This window comes from Chenopodium quinoa, unplaced genomic scaffold, assembly GCF_001683475.1.
Source record: "Chenopodium quinoa cultivar QQ74 unplaced genomic scaffold, ASM168347v1, whole genome shotgun sequence".
Taxonomy (NCBI): Eukaryota; Viridiplantae; Streptophyta; class Magnoliopsida; order Caryophyllales; family Amaranthaceae; genus Chenopodium; species Chenopodium quinoa.
In genome coordinates this window covers 47321-62702 of record NW_018743548.1, presented here as the reverse complement: position 1 = coordinate 62702, position 15382 = coordinate 47321, and the positions used below count along the sequence as shown (strand labels likewise).

The window sequence follows — 15382 nt, the reverse complement described above, 5'->3', positions numbered from 1 at the left end:
AAAAAAATTAAATAAAAAACAAAAACAAAATCAAAAAAGAAAAAAAAAAAATATATATGAGGGTGGCGTCTGCCAGGGCTGCCACAGCCACTGGACTGGCGCCTGGCAGGGCCGCCGCAGCCAGTACAGTGGCGCCTGGCCAGGACGCCAGTCTGGTGGTCTGGGCGTCTGGGCTGGACGCCACTCTGGTGGTTCTGGCGTCTGGCTTGGACGTCCAGGCTACGGTTTGGGCGTCCATCCTAGGCGCCGGAGCCACTCCGACGGTAAACCGTCAATTTTAACGGTGACTTACCTCGTTTTCCGTCGACGACGACGTACCTCCGGCGTCCCCCAAATCTCCGGCCTGCCCTCCGGTCTCCCCCGGCGAGCCAGTACGGCTCCACATTTTTTAAACCGAGATTATTTCAATTTTAGAAAATGGGCATAATGGTCACACCAAGTCATATTTGTGGGCTTTATATGGTAATTTGCGGGCGATGTTTAGCGATTCACAACTTTAAAAGTAGGGTTTAATACAAAGTACTAGATTTTTTTTAATCAAATAACAATAAGGCCCCGTTCACTTCACCTTATTTTTGCCGAACTGAAATTATTTTTACAGAACTGAAATTACAGAACCTGATTTTCTATTATATTTCTTCTTTAAGTTTACTGATTTTTCCTGAACTGAAATTATTTTTACTGAATATTATTTTTTTAAGGTGAAGTGAACAGGACCTAAGTGCTAAATATTTATTTCAACAAGTATTTACTCCGTATTTAGGATATTGCTAATGAGTGCCATGAGAGTTAGATAAATTTTTTACATATTCCCTAAAAACGTACAGAGTATTAATTTTAAAATGCATGCTTAAAAGTTAAAACACATATTAATCAGTTTAATTAATTTATTTTAATTTAATACTTCCATTTTTAGTCATTTTAATTTGTATAGACTACAATTTTATAGTCATTTTAATTTGCCAAATATTTAAACTCACAAAGAACGTACTTGGGTAATTTGTATAGACTACAATTTTATAGAATGACACTCATTATTTAGGATTCATCTTAAGTTGATAACAAATAAGTACGTTGCTATTTCTTTAAAATTATAACAATTTATTTTTATGAAGTAACATTTACAAGTATTTGACATCATCAATTTTTGATTTTTTGTCTTAAGACAAGACTTTATTTTTTTTTATGCATTTATGTGGCTTGGTCTTAACAAAATCTCAAGTGGAGTTTTGAAAATTCAAGACTCAACTTAACACTTATACACTGTGTTTTTACCTATGTACATATCAAAACACAGTATTTTGATTTAAAAAAAAAAATTAATTTTTTTATTTTTAAAAAAAATTAATTATTTTACTTATATAATTATTTTGTAAACATACCTTTTTTTTTTTGAAACAAAGTGTATATATGCATCTAGCTGCAGCAAGACTCACTAGAAAAACTTGAAGAGCATCCATACCCATCCTTGGATTGTGGACCTTCATTTTACTGTATCCTTTATCAATAACATAAAACATGTTACTACACATAAACAATTTTAATGATATAAAAAAAAAAAAAAAAAAAATTAGTTTTAAAAAGTCAAGTAAGCAACTTAAATGGATAACCAATGAAACAAGTGATATTATCTTAATTATGTATCTATCATAGTATATGTGCTCTTAACATTTTATGATATTAATCTTAATTAGATTTTTGATCTCAAAATTAAATTTTATAATTTCATGTAATTCCATTATAATTTATTTTTATGCATCATCTATATTGCATAATGTGAATTTTAATATTAAAGTATAATATGTTAAAAGAAAAAAAAAATAATAAATATTTTAAAAAAATCTTAAATGAGTCTTAGGAATGAAGAGATAAATTTGGTTGAGTGTTAAGGTGTCTTAACATAAATTTAAATTAAAAAAAAAAAAATTAAATTTAAGCTTATAACTGATGTGGTTCTAAAAGATTAATAAGTTTGAGTTAACCAAATCAAAAAAGTTTGAGTCAACCACATAAAAAAATAGTTAAATTTAAGCTTATAACTCCAAACTTAGCATTTAGAACCTAGCTCACTCTGGTCAAATCAAAAAATAATTAAATTTATGCTAATTTTTTTTTTTTTTTTTTTTTTTTTTTTTGAAAACTTAGCATTTAGACTGCGCTAATCTTGCTAAAGCACAAATTACTTGATATATTGAAAATATACATGGACATTAATTCAATTATCCAACAACAAATAATACCAATTTTTATAGTAAACATATGATAAAAAAAAAATGATACGAGTACTTGTTATAATACCTTAAATCCACCAATCTTTTTTTATTCTTCTCACTTTGACAACAACAAGAACAAAGATTCAAAACTTTTCTTTTGGCAAGTTAATTAAAAAGAAACACTTGCAAAACTACTTCATGTAACCGGTGGTTTTCTACACTCCATTTGCATCTCTCCTCCAGCCTTCTCTGTAAAAACTATACACTCCATAATGCAAAAAACGGAGAAAGCATATATATACTCCATGATGCAAAAAGTCAAATTATCGTCATTTTAAAAAAAATACGGAGTAGAAGAATTAATACACTAAAAAAAATCTTTCAAGGCAGGTAGGCCAGGTACTTGTTTTAAAGCTGGTTAACTCAAACTTTTTTGATTTGACCAGAGTGAGCTAGGTTCTTGTATAGAACTGAAGCATGCTTTATGAAGAGTGACATCTCCTACATGACTGTTTGAAGGCAAAATCATCACGATTTTGAATTTTTTAGAAATCTTATTTCATGATTTATGCATATGAAAGTGTAAAATGGCCATGATATGGTGTCAACTACGTTAGATAACGATGGAGTAAAGGATTAGAGGGGATAGTAAGAAGGCAAAACAAGTATCAGAAAACAAAAATCTATTTTCTTCGTCATTGCTTTCATGGGATGAAAAAGTGATAATTTACATAAATTTCCTTCCTTTTCCATCAATATGATGACGCTACCATAACTTATACTTAGTATGAAAGAACAACCCTACCACAACTATTAATCAGAGTCCGACTCCATGTAGTTGCCCATTGCCTTCAATCCTCTCGGCCTCTGCAATACATAACAAGAACATTAGACTCCAAAACGAAATAATCTAAACATTCACAGTAAGCGTTAATACAATTTTCATGGCAGTAGGGTGGCTTTCATCTTTTTAGAAAGCCATCTTAGTTTCTTAGTTATGAAGTGTTAAATTGAATATGGTTTAAAGTATAGCCTGAATTACCTTCTTTGTAATCTTTTTCTCTCGCACCTCATAGCGCTCCAAAGTTAGATCGCACAACCAACCTCCAGGGCTCACTAACTGCACATATATTACAGTTGAATTTAAACAAACCATATACAACTTCACATGCAGGAAACAAATAAGCTACTCCGTAATAAATAGATAGTTGGATTCTTAGCCTCAAAGGAGAATAAAAAGGGAAAACAATAACTTGAATGCATGAGCACCATACAAGTAAAGGGAGTTGTTCATACTTTTGCTAATTTAATTGAGAGAAATCATCTTATTTCAAAATATTCCTTGTACCTATAACTTTAAGCAGCACTAGCTAGCGTGGCAATACTGGGAAACTGGTTAGACAGAGAATGAAGCACACCCAAATTAAGATCATCATTCTGAGCCAATAGCTCATAGGTGCTTTGTTATTACGAGCTGGACCAAGTAGTCACCATGTAGGTTGCATCATATTGATATGTATTTAACCGAAAAACTTCCCTGGAATCGAGTTGTATAAATGGCACTATTTGCTGTAGGCTAGAATATTGTTTTGGAACTGTCAAGGACTATGTCTAAATTTTGCTTTAGATCATATAACGCTATGACAAATTGGAGCACATACACCTAACACCTTGATTAGTTACTTATAACCAAGTCACCCAAAATTTAATAGCTGATGGTCCAATGCCTAATTTATTTGGGTGGCCCAGAGTACAGTAATTTCAACTTCAGTTTGCATTTACAGGCAACATTGTAGTATAGATGGATGATGTGCGCAAAATAAATGACAGCTCAATTTAAAATAAGCACCATTTCTGTTTTTCCCAGACAACTTTTGCTTATAAAAACCCAATTCAAGAACCAGAATATTCTTTAAAACCGTAAAATGTCACTCTTTGTTTATTTTTCAAATTGCCCAGTTCAAGTCTGTTTTTAGAAGCTCATACTTCATACATGTGCTTTTCTGAAATATTACATGACTTACTATTTGTGTAAGTCAACATTTAAGGAAACCTTTCATCTTTAAATAACTAGTCGGCTTGTCCCCAGATAATAGACCACATTTCCGTGTATATGCGGTCTCTCAAAATTAATGTCACATACTCACATTAGCAAGTTTTCAAACTTTTCCTTAATTACTCTTAATCACTCTAATTATTAAGAGGTTATAATAATTTGATCAATAGTGTACTTGCATATAAGCACTAATATATGTTTCCTAAAATGGTACAAGTATGCAAATTTAAAACAAAATCACACGATGGGGTTATTTACGTTAAATTTTTTTTTTTTTGGTGTTTAGAGAGCCAAAGCCAAATATTTTTTTTAGTCTTCTTATATGCCACCTTTTTTTTTCGTAATTAAAAACGCAAACATTTTTTTTAATAAATATAAAACATGGCCTATTATTTAAGAACTGAAAAAAATAATAAAACAAATTAATTTTTTTTAATTTTATTTTTTGTAAAATAAAAACAAAATGAAGTAGGGGAGAGAAAGAGAGGAAAGCGGAAGAGAAGGCTTACATTGAGGGTACGTTGAACAAACTTAGCACGCTTTTTGGGTCTTTGAGGTAACTTAGAACCTTTGATTGCCATAAAATCCTCTTCTTTTTCTTTATTAGTAAGAGCGATCATAAATTTAGGTGGCCAAACGACGTCGCTTCCACCGCCCGAAGACGACCCACCACCTTTGGTCTCAGACGACGCCGTTTTACCTCCACCATTCATCACCAAATTTTCCTGCTGATGATGATGATGGTGGGACCCACCTTTCTTTTCTCTCTCCGGTGACCCCAACCCTCTCATCCCTCCTCCTCCATTACTATGCTGCCCCTTCATTCCTGATCCAACTTCTGAATTCCTACACAATATTCATAAAAAAATAATAAAATTAATTAAATAAAATAACCATATAATAACATTTATATCATAAAAGTTACCATTTTTATGTGACAATATTAATGTGAAATTACAAAATTAACCTTGGAAGGTTGTTAAAAAAAGTGGGTTAGTTTAGGTTAATGTAAAGGGTTAAATGGTCTTTTGAATGAAGAAAAACAAAAGAGGAGAGAGAAAGAGAGAATAATGGGGTTAGGCGAAAGGGGTTACCTTTGCTGAAAACGTAGAGAAAACTGAGACAAGTGTGATTCGATAATATTAATAAATGAAAAATTTTAGGCAGCAAAAAAAAATAAAAATAACGATGCGATTTCCGATTGTGTTTTGGACCGTCGGATTACGGTGTGATTTTTATGTTTTTTTTATTGCCTAAAGAAAAAGTACGTGTCCATGTGTGAGTTTGCTGGTGGTTGTACTAATCAAACGGTGTATATACAATGTCTATGGTCCACGTGGCAGGACATTTTACTCTTTTTTTTTGGGTCAATGTATCAAATTAATACAAAGTGTTAAATAGACAAGGGAGTATAATCGACATCAAAATCGGGAATTTTTTTTGACAAAATCGGAAATTTAGATAAGTGTTTCTATATAAAATTAAGGATAAGAAAATACTAAATCTACTAATTATAGTTTCGAGCTTATTAACGTCGAACATTTGGTTAAAACTTCCAAACTTTGTATCATTTTGGAAAATAAAGAGTTACATAATACGCGGTTAAGGGTAAAATCTAATTAGTTTGTACATGGAAACATATTATCATTATTCAAAGGTTCAATCCATAAATTCTAAAGATTCAATTTCATGAAAGAAATGGAAAGTTCAGGCAATTATTTGTGACAGTCAAGCAAACTCACACAAGATTGTTTTACATGATTGACAGACCATAAAATATCTTAAAGGCAGGTAGTAAAAGATCAAACGAATTATATCAAATTGAATGGATATCCTAAGTGATCCTCCCAAAAAAGAAATATATGTGTCATTCATATGGAAAAAATCATTCAAGATTATGAATATTTGATTTCATGTCCAAAAAGTACAATCTGTTCTAGTCAACTTATTTTCATATATTTTAAGTCAAATTCACTTAAGTATAGATAAGGTAAGTTCAAGAAAAAATATATTGGATAAAGTTTACCTAAGTTCAAATTATTTTTTTTTTTTTTTACCTAAGTAAAATATTTTTTTTTTTTGGAAACCACAGTTAAAATAATTTTAATAAAGTCTAATTTATTAACTAATACTTAAACAAAACATGCTGACATCATCTTTCTCTAAATTGTACACATGTCACTTTCTCATAAAAAAATTTCCCGCCTAAATGCTTTAATGACATCATCTTTATTTTTTATTTTTTTTAAAGCTAAACTACTCTATTTTTTTTTTTAATTTGAAAACTATTTATGAATTTTGAACTAAAAAATCAAATGAATGCTTCTACAAACTACTATACAAATTGTTAATGGTTGAAAGCTAAAATAATAATTTTGATGACATTAATGCTAATTATATTTTTTGAAGCATTAGTGCTAATTATATACTATGTATTTTTTTCTTCAAATTTCATTAATATGCATTCCTTAAATAATTTTCTTTTGACTATTTCAATTATTAATTGTAAATAATGTGCTTCATATATATCCTTAAATGTAAATTATTTTTAACAACCTAGTAAACTCATATAATAATTCATATAAGAAAAGATAAATTCAAATAAGTGAAAATTAAGTGTATATCTTTCATATCATAAATCATGGTTACATATCATCATGGCATATCAAATAACGAAACTAGTCATAAGCACAATAAAAATAAAGTTCAAAATAGTCATATCATGCGCATGACAAGATTGTTATACAATATTCCATATCAAACACAATACAATTACCAGAAAACTCAAAAACAATTAAATTTCTGTTAGCTAAGCCTAAAAGGGCGTGAAATTACCAAGCAAGGATAACATGATATTTTTGCTCCATTTTAAGCTTTAATTAACTAACTACAAGTACTATAATAAAATTAAGAGAGTACAAAAGGCCACAATAATTCACTAATTCTGCCCTTTGTGGGCCTAACATAGGAACCAAATGCTACACTAGGAGCGTAAAGATGCCGACAGAAAATGGCCATTCATATAAAGATTAAAGAAGGAAGAAAAAGTTTGAAAAGTCTATAAACATGTGCTTCGTCAACCCCAAGATTAATCCACAGTTAGTAATTTAGTATGTTGGTACAATGGTACATTCAACATAGCCACGGCCACGGACATTAAAATGTTACTACTCCTATATCATTCAGTTTAGTTACTCCGGAATCCAGATCAGTTGCATCACATTAAAGTTCTACTCCGTACTATTTACGTGACAATTAATTTCAGATGAAAAAAATAAATGAGGTTACAGAGACTGAGAGATACAGAGTTTTAAAGTCGATGTAATAATAGAACAGAGGAATTGGCATTTATCATGTTTCTTCATTCAGGAAGGATAGGTGTTTGATATTAGGACCAAAAAATTCAACATGGCCTATCGTTTAAACAAATCCTATATGAGCTATCCTCAATTCATCTAGATTGAGAGAGGGAACGCCAACCCAAATAACAAGTCTTCATCTTCCACAATGGTTTCCTTCACACTCGTCTTACTATTTAGCAAAATTAAGGAACTGATCGAAGGGTGGCAAAGTATGATGATCATCAATCAAATTGCTCTAAATGCAACGGTTGGGAAAAATCTGTTCAGATACATTTCAGTAACTACTCCGTATTGAAACCAGAATAACTGGGACACTCAATAGTGATGGTAAGTTTAGATATATATATGGGAAACAACCTTAGGCCTTCCAAGTCCCAACTACGAGAGATGAGATAGGAGAATGAATACTAAGAAACCACCAAACAATTGAGCACTGAGGAGCACAGAGCCTACTGGACACGAGAAAACACAATGCTTCAAGTTCTTGGCAGCACAAATATTATTGGTATATCACAATTACCCCCATACTTCAATATCTACTTCTACATACTAAAGATCCAATAAGACCTGTCTATACCCAAAGTGACTCAAACAAAATTCAATCCGCATGGACACAACCCTAGCATGAGCCAAACCTCGTAAAACCTAACTGAACCATCAGATTTTTCCATTTTTGAGAGTCTCCATAATTATCTATATAACTAACAAAAAAAAAATCGTATTTAATCACTTAATTTATTACTCTAAATAATAAACACTCCCCAAAGACGCCAACAAATATTTAGTTAGGAAAATTCCATATCTACCCAGTGGGTAGATTACCCATTAGAAATATAATCAAAAGTGAATAATTTATACTACGTATTCTGTTTCTAGTGGATAATTTACCTAGTGGGTAGATATAACATTCTCCATCAAAACAAAAGATTTTAATTAACACTGGGTTATACTCCACTAATTTTGCAAACGAATTGAGAGATAAATTTTCAAGGTACATTCATAACTTTTTTGCATCCCTATACTTTGGAATATTAAGTCAAATACATCCAAAATATTGCCGAAAGGACACCAAAAAGTTATATAACACTTAAAACTTTTCTCCTTTTAAGTTTACAAAATTTTGAAACCTAAATCACTATAATCATTTAGTTACAACCAACTATACGTTGCATTGTACACCACAAAGAATATTCAAGACATGAGCACGCCTCGTGGGTACATAGTGCCTCGTGGGTGCATCATATAACTCTTGTATTGTAAAGCATACTTTACCGTAAATTGGCTGCTGGGCGCTAAGGACTAAACACAATACCCACAACTTCTGTACGAGAGATCACCCACCAAATCTAAAAGTTAAAAAGAACTGTAAGAGAAAGAAACCCTCAAAATCCAGAGTATTTTGGCAAAAAAATGTACTTGGAAAACTTTCGTTCCTCCCAAAATAGCACCTTTGCAAAGCAATGCTCTTACCGCTTATAGAGCATTGCAAGCTAAAAAGATAAGATTACTTCTTTGTTGTATAATGGTATCCACTTGAGAAAAATCAAATGAAATCTATATGTCTATATCATGGCTTCTTCCTTGAGGTAAGCCAAAGTAGACAAGAAATGCTTGCGTGTAATGTACTTGTTATCATTCATTTATGATACTATCCAACAAACTCTAGATACAGAAAAACTTAAAAAGAAGGATAAAGGAGAAGTCTGAAAAGATGGGTGAGATGTAAAGCCAAACTCATATAAATTGACCCAATAAAAGATACAAGCACCAACTTAGGCATCTTCTCTGCAAGCCGACATGGCGACATCATAAATTTGAATTTCCACCAAAATCTATTCACCCCATTTTAAAATAATCTAAAAAGTTTAATCTATCATCACAAACCACTAGATGTCCTTAAGAAGTCATCCTCAACAAGAACCACATTCGATGGCGTTCGAGGTGGTTTATTCTCAACAAGCCAATTTTTCCACAGTCCTCACATCAAGCCACCTTTGGTTCACAATTCACAAAATAGGCTCAACTTGGGATGAATTGGCAAACAACAATCCAATTATGTTTATATATGTAAACAGTCATTATTCTCAACAACTATATACACACACAAAAGAGCAGATACACCAAAATTTATGACAATTAGCTCATTCAAGAATACACAATAAAACCATGATCAAGAATTGAGCAAAAATTAAGCAGTTCAGAAAAAATTATACCTGAGAATTCGCGAAGGAGGCCGAGCTGGAGATGCAGGCCGTTGCCGGAGATTAAAATGCCCATTTGCAGGATGATTACCACTACCAATTGTATTATTATTATCTTTATTATTATTATCGGATCTAACTACCCGCCGGTCCACCCGGACAGTTGTCCGGGTGGTGACCGGGGCGGAGTCATTTTTAACCTGGATCTTCATACACCGGAGACGCTTCCGGCTACCCCACCGCAACACGAAATCCGCCGATTGGGGAGGCCTAATGAATCCCTCCCCAATTATGTGCTTCTCCCTAAGACTACTAGTTGAGGTAGTAGTATTATTGTTGTGGGGATGATGATGATGCTGTTGTTGCAGCTGGTGATGGTGATTCTTTACCACTTCCTTTTCCATCTACTACACCTGTCCCCATCAAAGAACAAATAGTATATATAGACATAATATAGAATACAGTCAGAAATTAAGCATTATTGACTAGAGTTAATTCAAACATTATTTGGTTTAGGTTAACTTGGGTTAGTTGGGTACGATTTTTAAAACAAAGTTTTAAAAAATAAATAAGATTCTGGAAGTGGAGGAGGGATGGGATTAAGCTGCCTTTATTACTTTATAACATCATCTCATATTTCATACACTAAAATACATTCAACTTCAAACCCATACTCATCATTGACAATTTTTTAAAGAAAAACAAAATTCATTTCTAGCTCCTTCATAACCAAAAATAAAATATTAAAAATTAAATCAAAGAAATACACCTAAAACTCAGAGCAACATTAATGGCGGAAAATAAATTAATGAAGATCAATTTCCCAAAAATATATCAAAAAAATTAAAACAAAAAAAGCGGCCTACTCTATTAGCCAACAATTGTGCAAATTCGGGATCCAAAATTTTGTTTCGATAAATATTCATTTTTTTAGTAACTCATTTAGAAACTGAACCCAGATAGAACAGAGAAGAAGTTTTTTTTTTAAGGAAATTATTCAAAATTAAATGAAAATATAAATCGAGAAGATTGGCGCAAAAAAATTAAATTAAGAAGAAAAACAAGTTAGAAATTGGTGTTGAATAGCTGGAAAAGAGAAAACCACTAAAACAGGAGAAAACCGCCGTTTAACAACTTCTGAATTACATTGCGATAGAAAAGATGAAGAATTCTGGTAAATTATACCACTCAAAAGACAGAAATTCTGCAGAAAACCACTCAAAAGAGGAAAAATCTGCAGAAAACCGCCGTTATAAAATACTTTCAGAAATACATTTGACGTTATGAAATTAAGAAGAAAATAGAAAGAAAAAAACTGATCGATTAAATTCAGCAAAAAAAAAAAAAAAATCAAAAAATTGCTGAAAGTGATAAAATTACAAAGAAGATAGAGACATTGTTTCACCTGAAGATTAAACTTGCGATTTTTTGGAAATGGAAAATTAAATCTCAGCTTCAATGTTTGGATTCTAAAAATAGGAGGAAAATGTAGAAGATTCTTCAATGCACTGCAAAATTGAAGATAAACCTTTAGATTGAGCTGATTTCAACAAATATGGCGGAAAATCAAATTGAAGCGACGACTTCGAAGATCGGTACCAGTAATTGCAGTTTCTCTCTCTTCTTTGTTATTGATTCTTCTGTACTATTGAGCTTTCAAATCGCTGCAACACAAATTTGTTGAGCACAATACCAGGTTAATAATCAAAATTGGTGAAGAATCAAACAAAAATGGAGCAAAAATCAGTGTTTTTCTAGAAAATTTTCTCACTCTTCGCAACAATTTACCTGTTTTTCTCTTTGAATTCAACCGCAGAACTGAAGAAATCTATCGATTTCCAGAAAAGTAGCTGTAAAACAGAAGAAATTTAAACAAAATTAGTCTATTTTTTACCAGAAATGCGATAAATTTGTTAGCCAAAATTTGATCAACAACAAGTTTTAATTCATTCAATTGTTCAATAGTCCAATTCTATATCAAAATTTTCAACCTGGATGAAATTTCTATCATGAAACTTCACACATTTTAATCAATTTTACCACAAATTTCCGAATTTAAATGATTAATTTCCGAATCCCGCCATTGAAACAAAACCACAAACCTTTAAAAATCCAGCACCAAAATCCAGAAACAAAATAAAGCTCATTCAAGATCGTCAACTACAGAGAAAAACTACACTCATAATTCATCAATACTCTGTTTTTCATTGCATTTTCTTCAGGAATTATCAACAAAATTGTAAGATTGTAAATATTTGAAGAATTGAAGAAGATGAAAGTGCATATGAAAGAGATAAGAGAGAGAAAGTAGAGAGAGAAAGCTTGAATGATACAAACAGAGAGACGAATGAAAAGAAATGTTCTCTCTCTACTTAAACTGCTCATTTTATACCCACCCGTTTCTTTCTTCAACTCCCATCTTAAAATCACAGCCGTTGATTTTCAATCCAACGGTTCATACATCGTCTTCCCCGAAAACTGTGACGATTTTTTATTATCGTTTTATATTTAAGCGGGTTATTATTTAACGCCGTTTGTAGATCTAACGGAATCTTGAACATCCCCGTTTTTTAATTTTTTATTTTTAATTTGGAGTATTTTAAAATGGTATTTCTCGTTCACCGAAGCAAAGGAATGGCATTGAGTGGGAATTTAAAACCAAAGGAGTTGGGTTAGTTGAAGGGTTGGTTAAATGTTAACCATGGTTAGATGTAACCCTTGTTAATTGTCACGAGTGGATGATTCATGAATCATGGGCTCATGCCTCATATTTTAAGATCATAATAAAACAAGGTCTCATTGAAAAGTTGCACGGCGCATTGCATAATGTACTCATAGTTTCATACTCCCTTCGATTCTTAATATACCTAGCGAAATCGGATCAATTTGAATTTGGAGCATATCGTAAGATGGATGACTTGAAATTGACCTGATATAAGGAAATCGAAACTAATCAAAAGCTAGATTTGATCCAACTTGAACAAATTTGATTGAAATTGGATATAACTAGAGTTAATTTGTTTTGCACAATAAATCAATTTTCAATAGTCATGTAAATGTGCAAATGACTTGATATGCAATTTGAAAATCTCCTCACCTTGACCCAAATCTACATAGGCATAACCTTTCTCATAAAGATGGCATTGAGTTAAGACAGCCCAAGGCATGACACAACCCAACAAAAAAAAAAAAGCACATCATGACACGACATGTTATTGAATGTGTTAAGCTGTGGGCTAGCTTAGGCCGATGTTATTTGAATGAAACGCGACAAGGTATAGCACAACACGACATGGCAAGACAAAACACATTAAAAATAGTTAAATTTTGACTTAAGCAAGCAAACACGATACAACCCGATAGGCAACACGTAGGGTTGGGCCATGCATCCGCTGAATTATTGGAAAAAGGTAGTGATTAGGGGATTTTGCTCCCACCAATCGGAATGCGCCACGTGGGCCAATCAGGTCCTGCCAAGTGTTCCCCAGTTGGACCTCTCAGGGCTTGCCACGTGGCACACGCTTATTCGTCCACCCTGGACTTATTATGTCATGACACATGGCATACTCCATGCCTAATGGAGAAACCGGCCACCTAGGCCCAACTTCCGAGGGAAGCCCAATCAGCCCAAGGTTAACCTAAACCTAGATTGGCACGTTTCCCGAGGGTATAAATACCTCTCTTAATCCTCATTAAGGGAGAGAGAACTCAGATTACATACATTAAACACTCTCACCTAGAGAGACCCAATCACTTTAATTTCCGCATTAATTACTCCTTAATCAAGTACTAACTTGACCGTCGGAGGCGGATCTCCCATCATCCGGAGCATCCGTTTGTTTTGCAGGTACAGGCGTCCGGTTCCAGTCTCGGAATTGTAACTCTCCCGCAGGACATCAGAAAACCCCGAAACATTTTGGCGCCGTCTGTGGGGAGAGTACTTCTGAGATGGCATCCACGTTTGTACCGACTCCTAAAGAGAGGCGTCCCCTAGACGACCCTCAAGTTCAGTCGGACCACGATACTGAGAATGAATTTGAAGTTGAAGCTCACACAGCTTCAGACGGGACCCTAAGGGCTCGACGTACCCGTCATACCGAAAGGAGGGAACGGGAACATCTTCAAACCGGAAGCGAGCCAGCAGGCGCACCGTCTGTTCGGCAGCAGCCGACTGATGGGTCTGCTCCCATCACAAGGAACGAACTCATGACCTTCATGAGGGACTTCAAGGGAGAAATTCAAGAGTTGATCAACAAGAAGCCGCCTGCTCTGGACAAGGAGCAGTCGGCTAGGAAACCCTCCACTTCACGGAAGAGGAAGCCAGTTCAAGGGCGAGAGGCGACCCCTCATCCTAAATCTAGGAAGTGGGAGCCACCTGCCCTTGATCTCACAAAATACCATTTTCCTACTCCAGGAAATAGGAAACCTGTTCGTCATATTCAGGCGGACGGGTCGAAGAAAACATATACAGACGCTCGGCTACTGCTAGAGCAGAAGAAGAGTGACCGATTATCAGAGTCGGCCTCTACTTCAAACTTCCAAGACAGTTTGCGAAATACCTCGATGAGGCGTACTCAGTCGTGTCATGAGAGTCAGTCAGGCGGCACCTCCCGTCAGTCCGGCTTTCATAGCGACCAGGCGGTACCAAACTTACCGTTTGTACCGCAACAACAGTATTTTTTACAGCCATCTCCGTTTGGTGGACATGTAGCAAAAAATGTCCAACCGATGGACTGGCAGCTACGGTTGCTTAGACTTGGTGAACAGCCGTCGGCTTTCTCCAGGGAAATTACTGAAGCCGCTCAGCCGGCCAAAGTGAAAAATGTATTAGTAGGCGCCTATGACGGCACTACTAACCCAGAAGACCATCTGATGGCATTCACCAACCTGATGTACCTTCAAGGGTTGGATGATCCCACTTGGTGCAAGTGTTTCCCAGCGACTCTCAAAGGAATCGCACAACAATGGTTCGGCAACCTGCCGACTGGTTGTGTAAATAACTTCAAGACGCTTGCTTACTTATTCACCTCCAACTTCGCCATGAACATCCCTGCGAAGAAGACGACCCTTGATTTAGGAACAATTCAGCAGGGCGAGAAGGAGGGGCTTCGTTCTTACATCAGGCGGTTTAACCTGATGAGAATACAGATTCAAGGGTTACCGGATGAACTAGCCTATACTGACTCTTTCAGAGGCCTCAAAGACGGATCGACATTCAAATTTGATTTGGTCCGAAAGAGGGTGGCGACTCTTCAAGAGGCCTTGATTGAAGCAGAAACCTATATACAGGCGACTGATCTTTGCAGTACAAAACAGTCGGACGGGAAAAGGTCCGACAAAAGAGAAGGACGACAGAAGCAGTCGTCAAACAAAGACGAGAAGAGAAAAGAGGTCTGGGCGACTGATTCCTCTAAACAGCCGTCCCAGAAGAAGAAAAAAGAATTCAAACCATACTCCCCAAAGTATGTGTTTAACAAGGATAGCCAATATATCCTAAAAGAAATCAAGGGACGGATCTCAATTGAGAAGCCGGTCCCCATGAAGGGTTCT

General features: G+C 34.5%; 1 protein-coding gene across 5 annotated transcripts; it reads right to left on the bottom strand.

Moving 5' to 3' along the window:
- Nucleotides 1-2879: 2879 nt before the first annotated feature.
- On the bottom strand, nt 2880-12387 carry LOC110740219. 5 transcript variants are annotated; one of them, XM_021920698.1, is made up of 8 exons: nt 12229-12387; nt 11621-11682; nt 11432-11496; nt 11238-11340; nt 9845-10245; nt 4779-5115; nt 3256-3333; nt 2880-3080 (listed from the first exon to the last, which is right to left on the bottom strand). In XM_021920698.1, the coding sequence occupies exons 5-8, from the start codon at nt 10234-10236 to the stop codon at nt 3027-3029; spliced, it is 861 nt and encodes a 286-aa protein (XP_021776390.1). In that variant the 5' UTR covers nt 10237-10245; nt 11238-11340; nt 11432-11496; nt 11621-11682; nt 12229-12387; the 3' UTR covers nt 2880-3026. The 5 variants fall into 5 exon arrangements, with proteins under 5 accessions (XP_021776390.1, XP_021776389.1, XP_021776391.1 ...); XM_021920697.1 differs by lacking the exon at nt 12229-12387 and adding an exon at nt 11935-12181; XM_021920699.1 differs by lacking the exon at nt 12229-12387 and adding an exon at nt 11935-12181 and having other exon boundaries at nt 11621-11660.
- Between the last annotated feature and the right edge of the window lie 2995 nt (nt 12388-15382).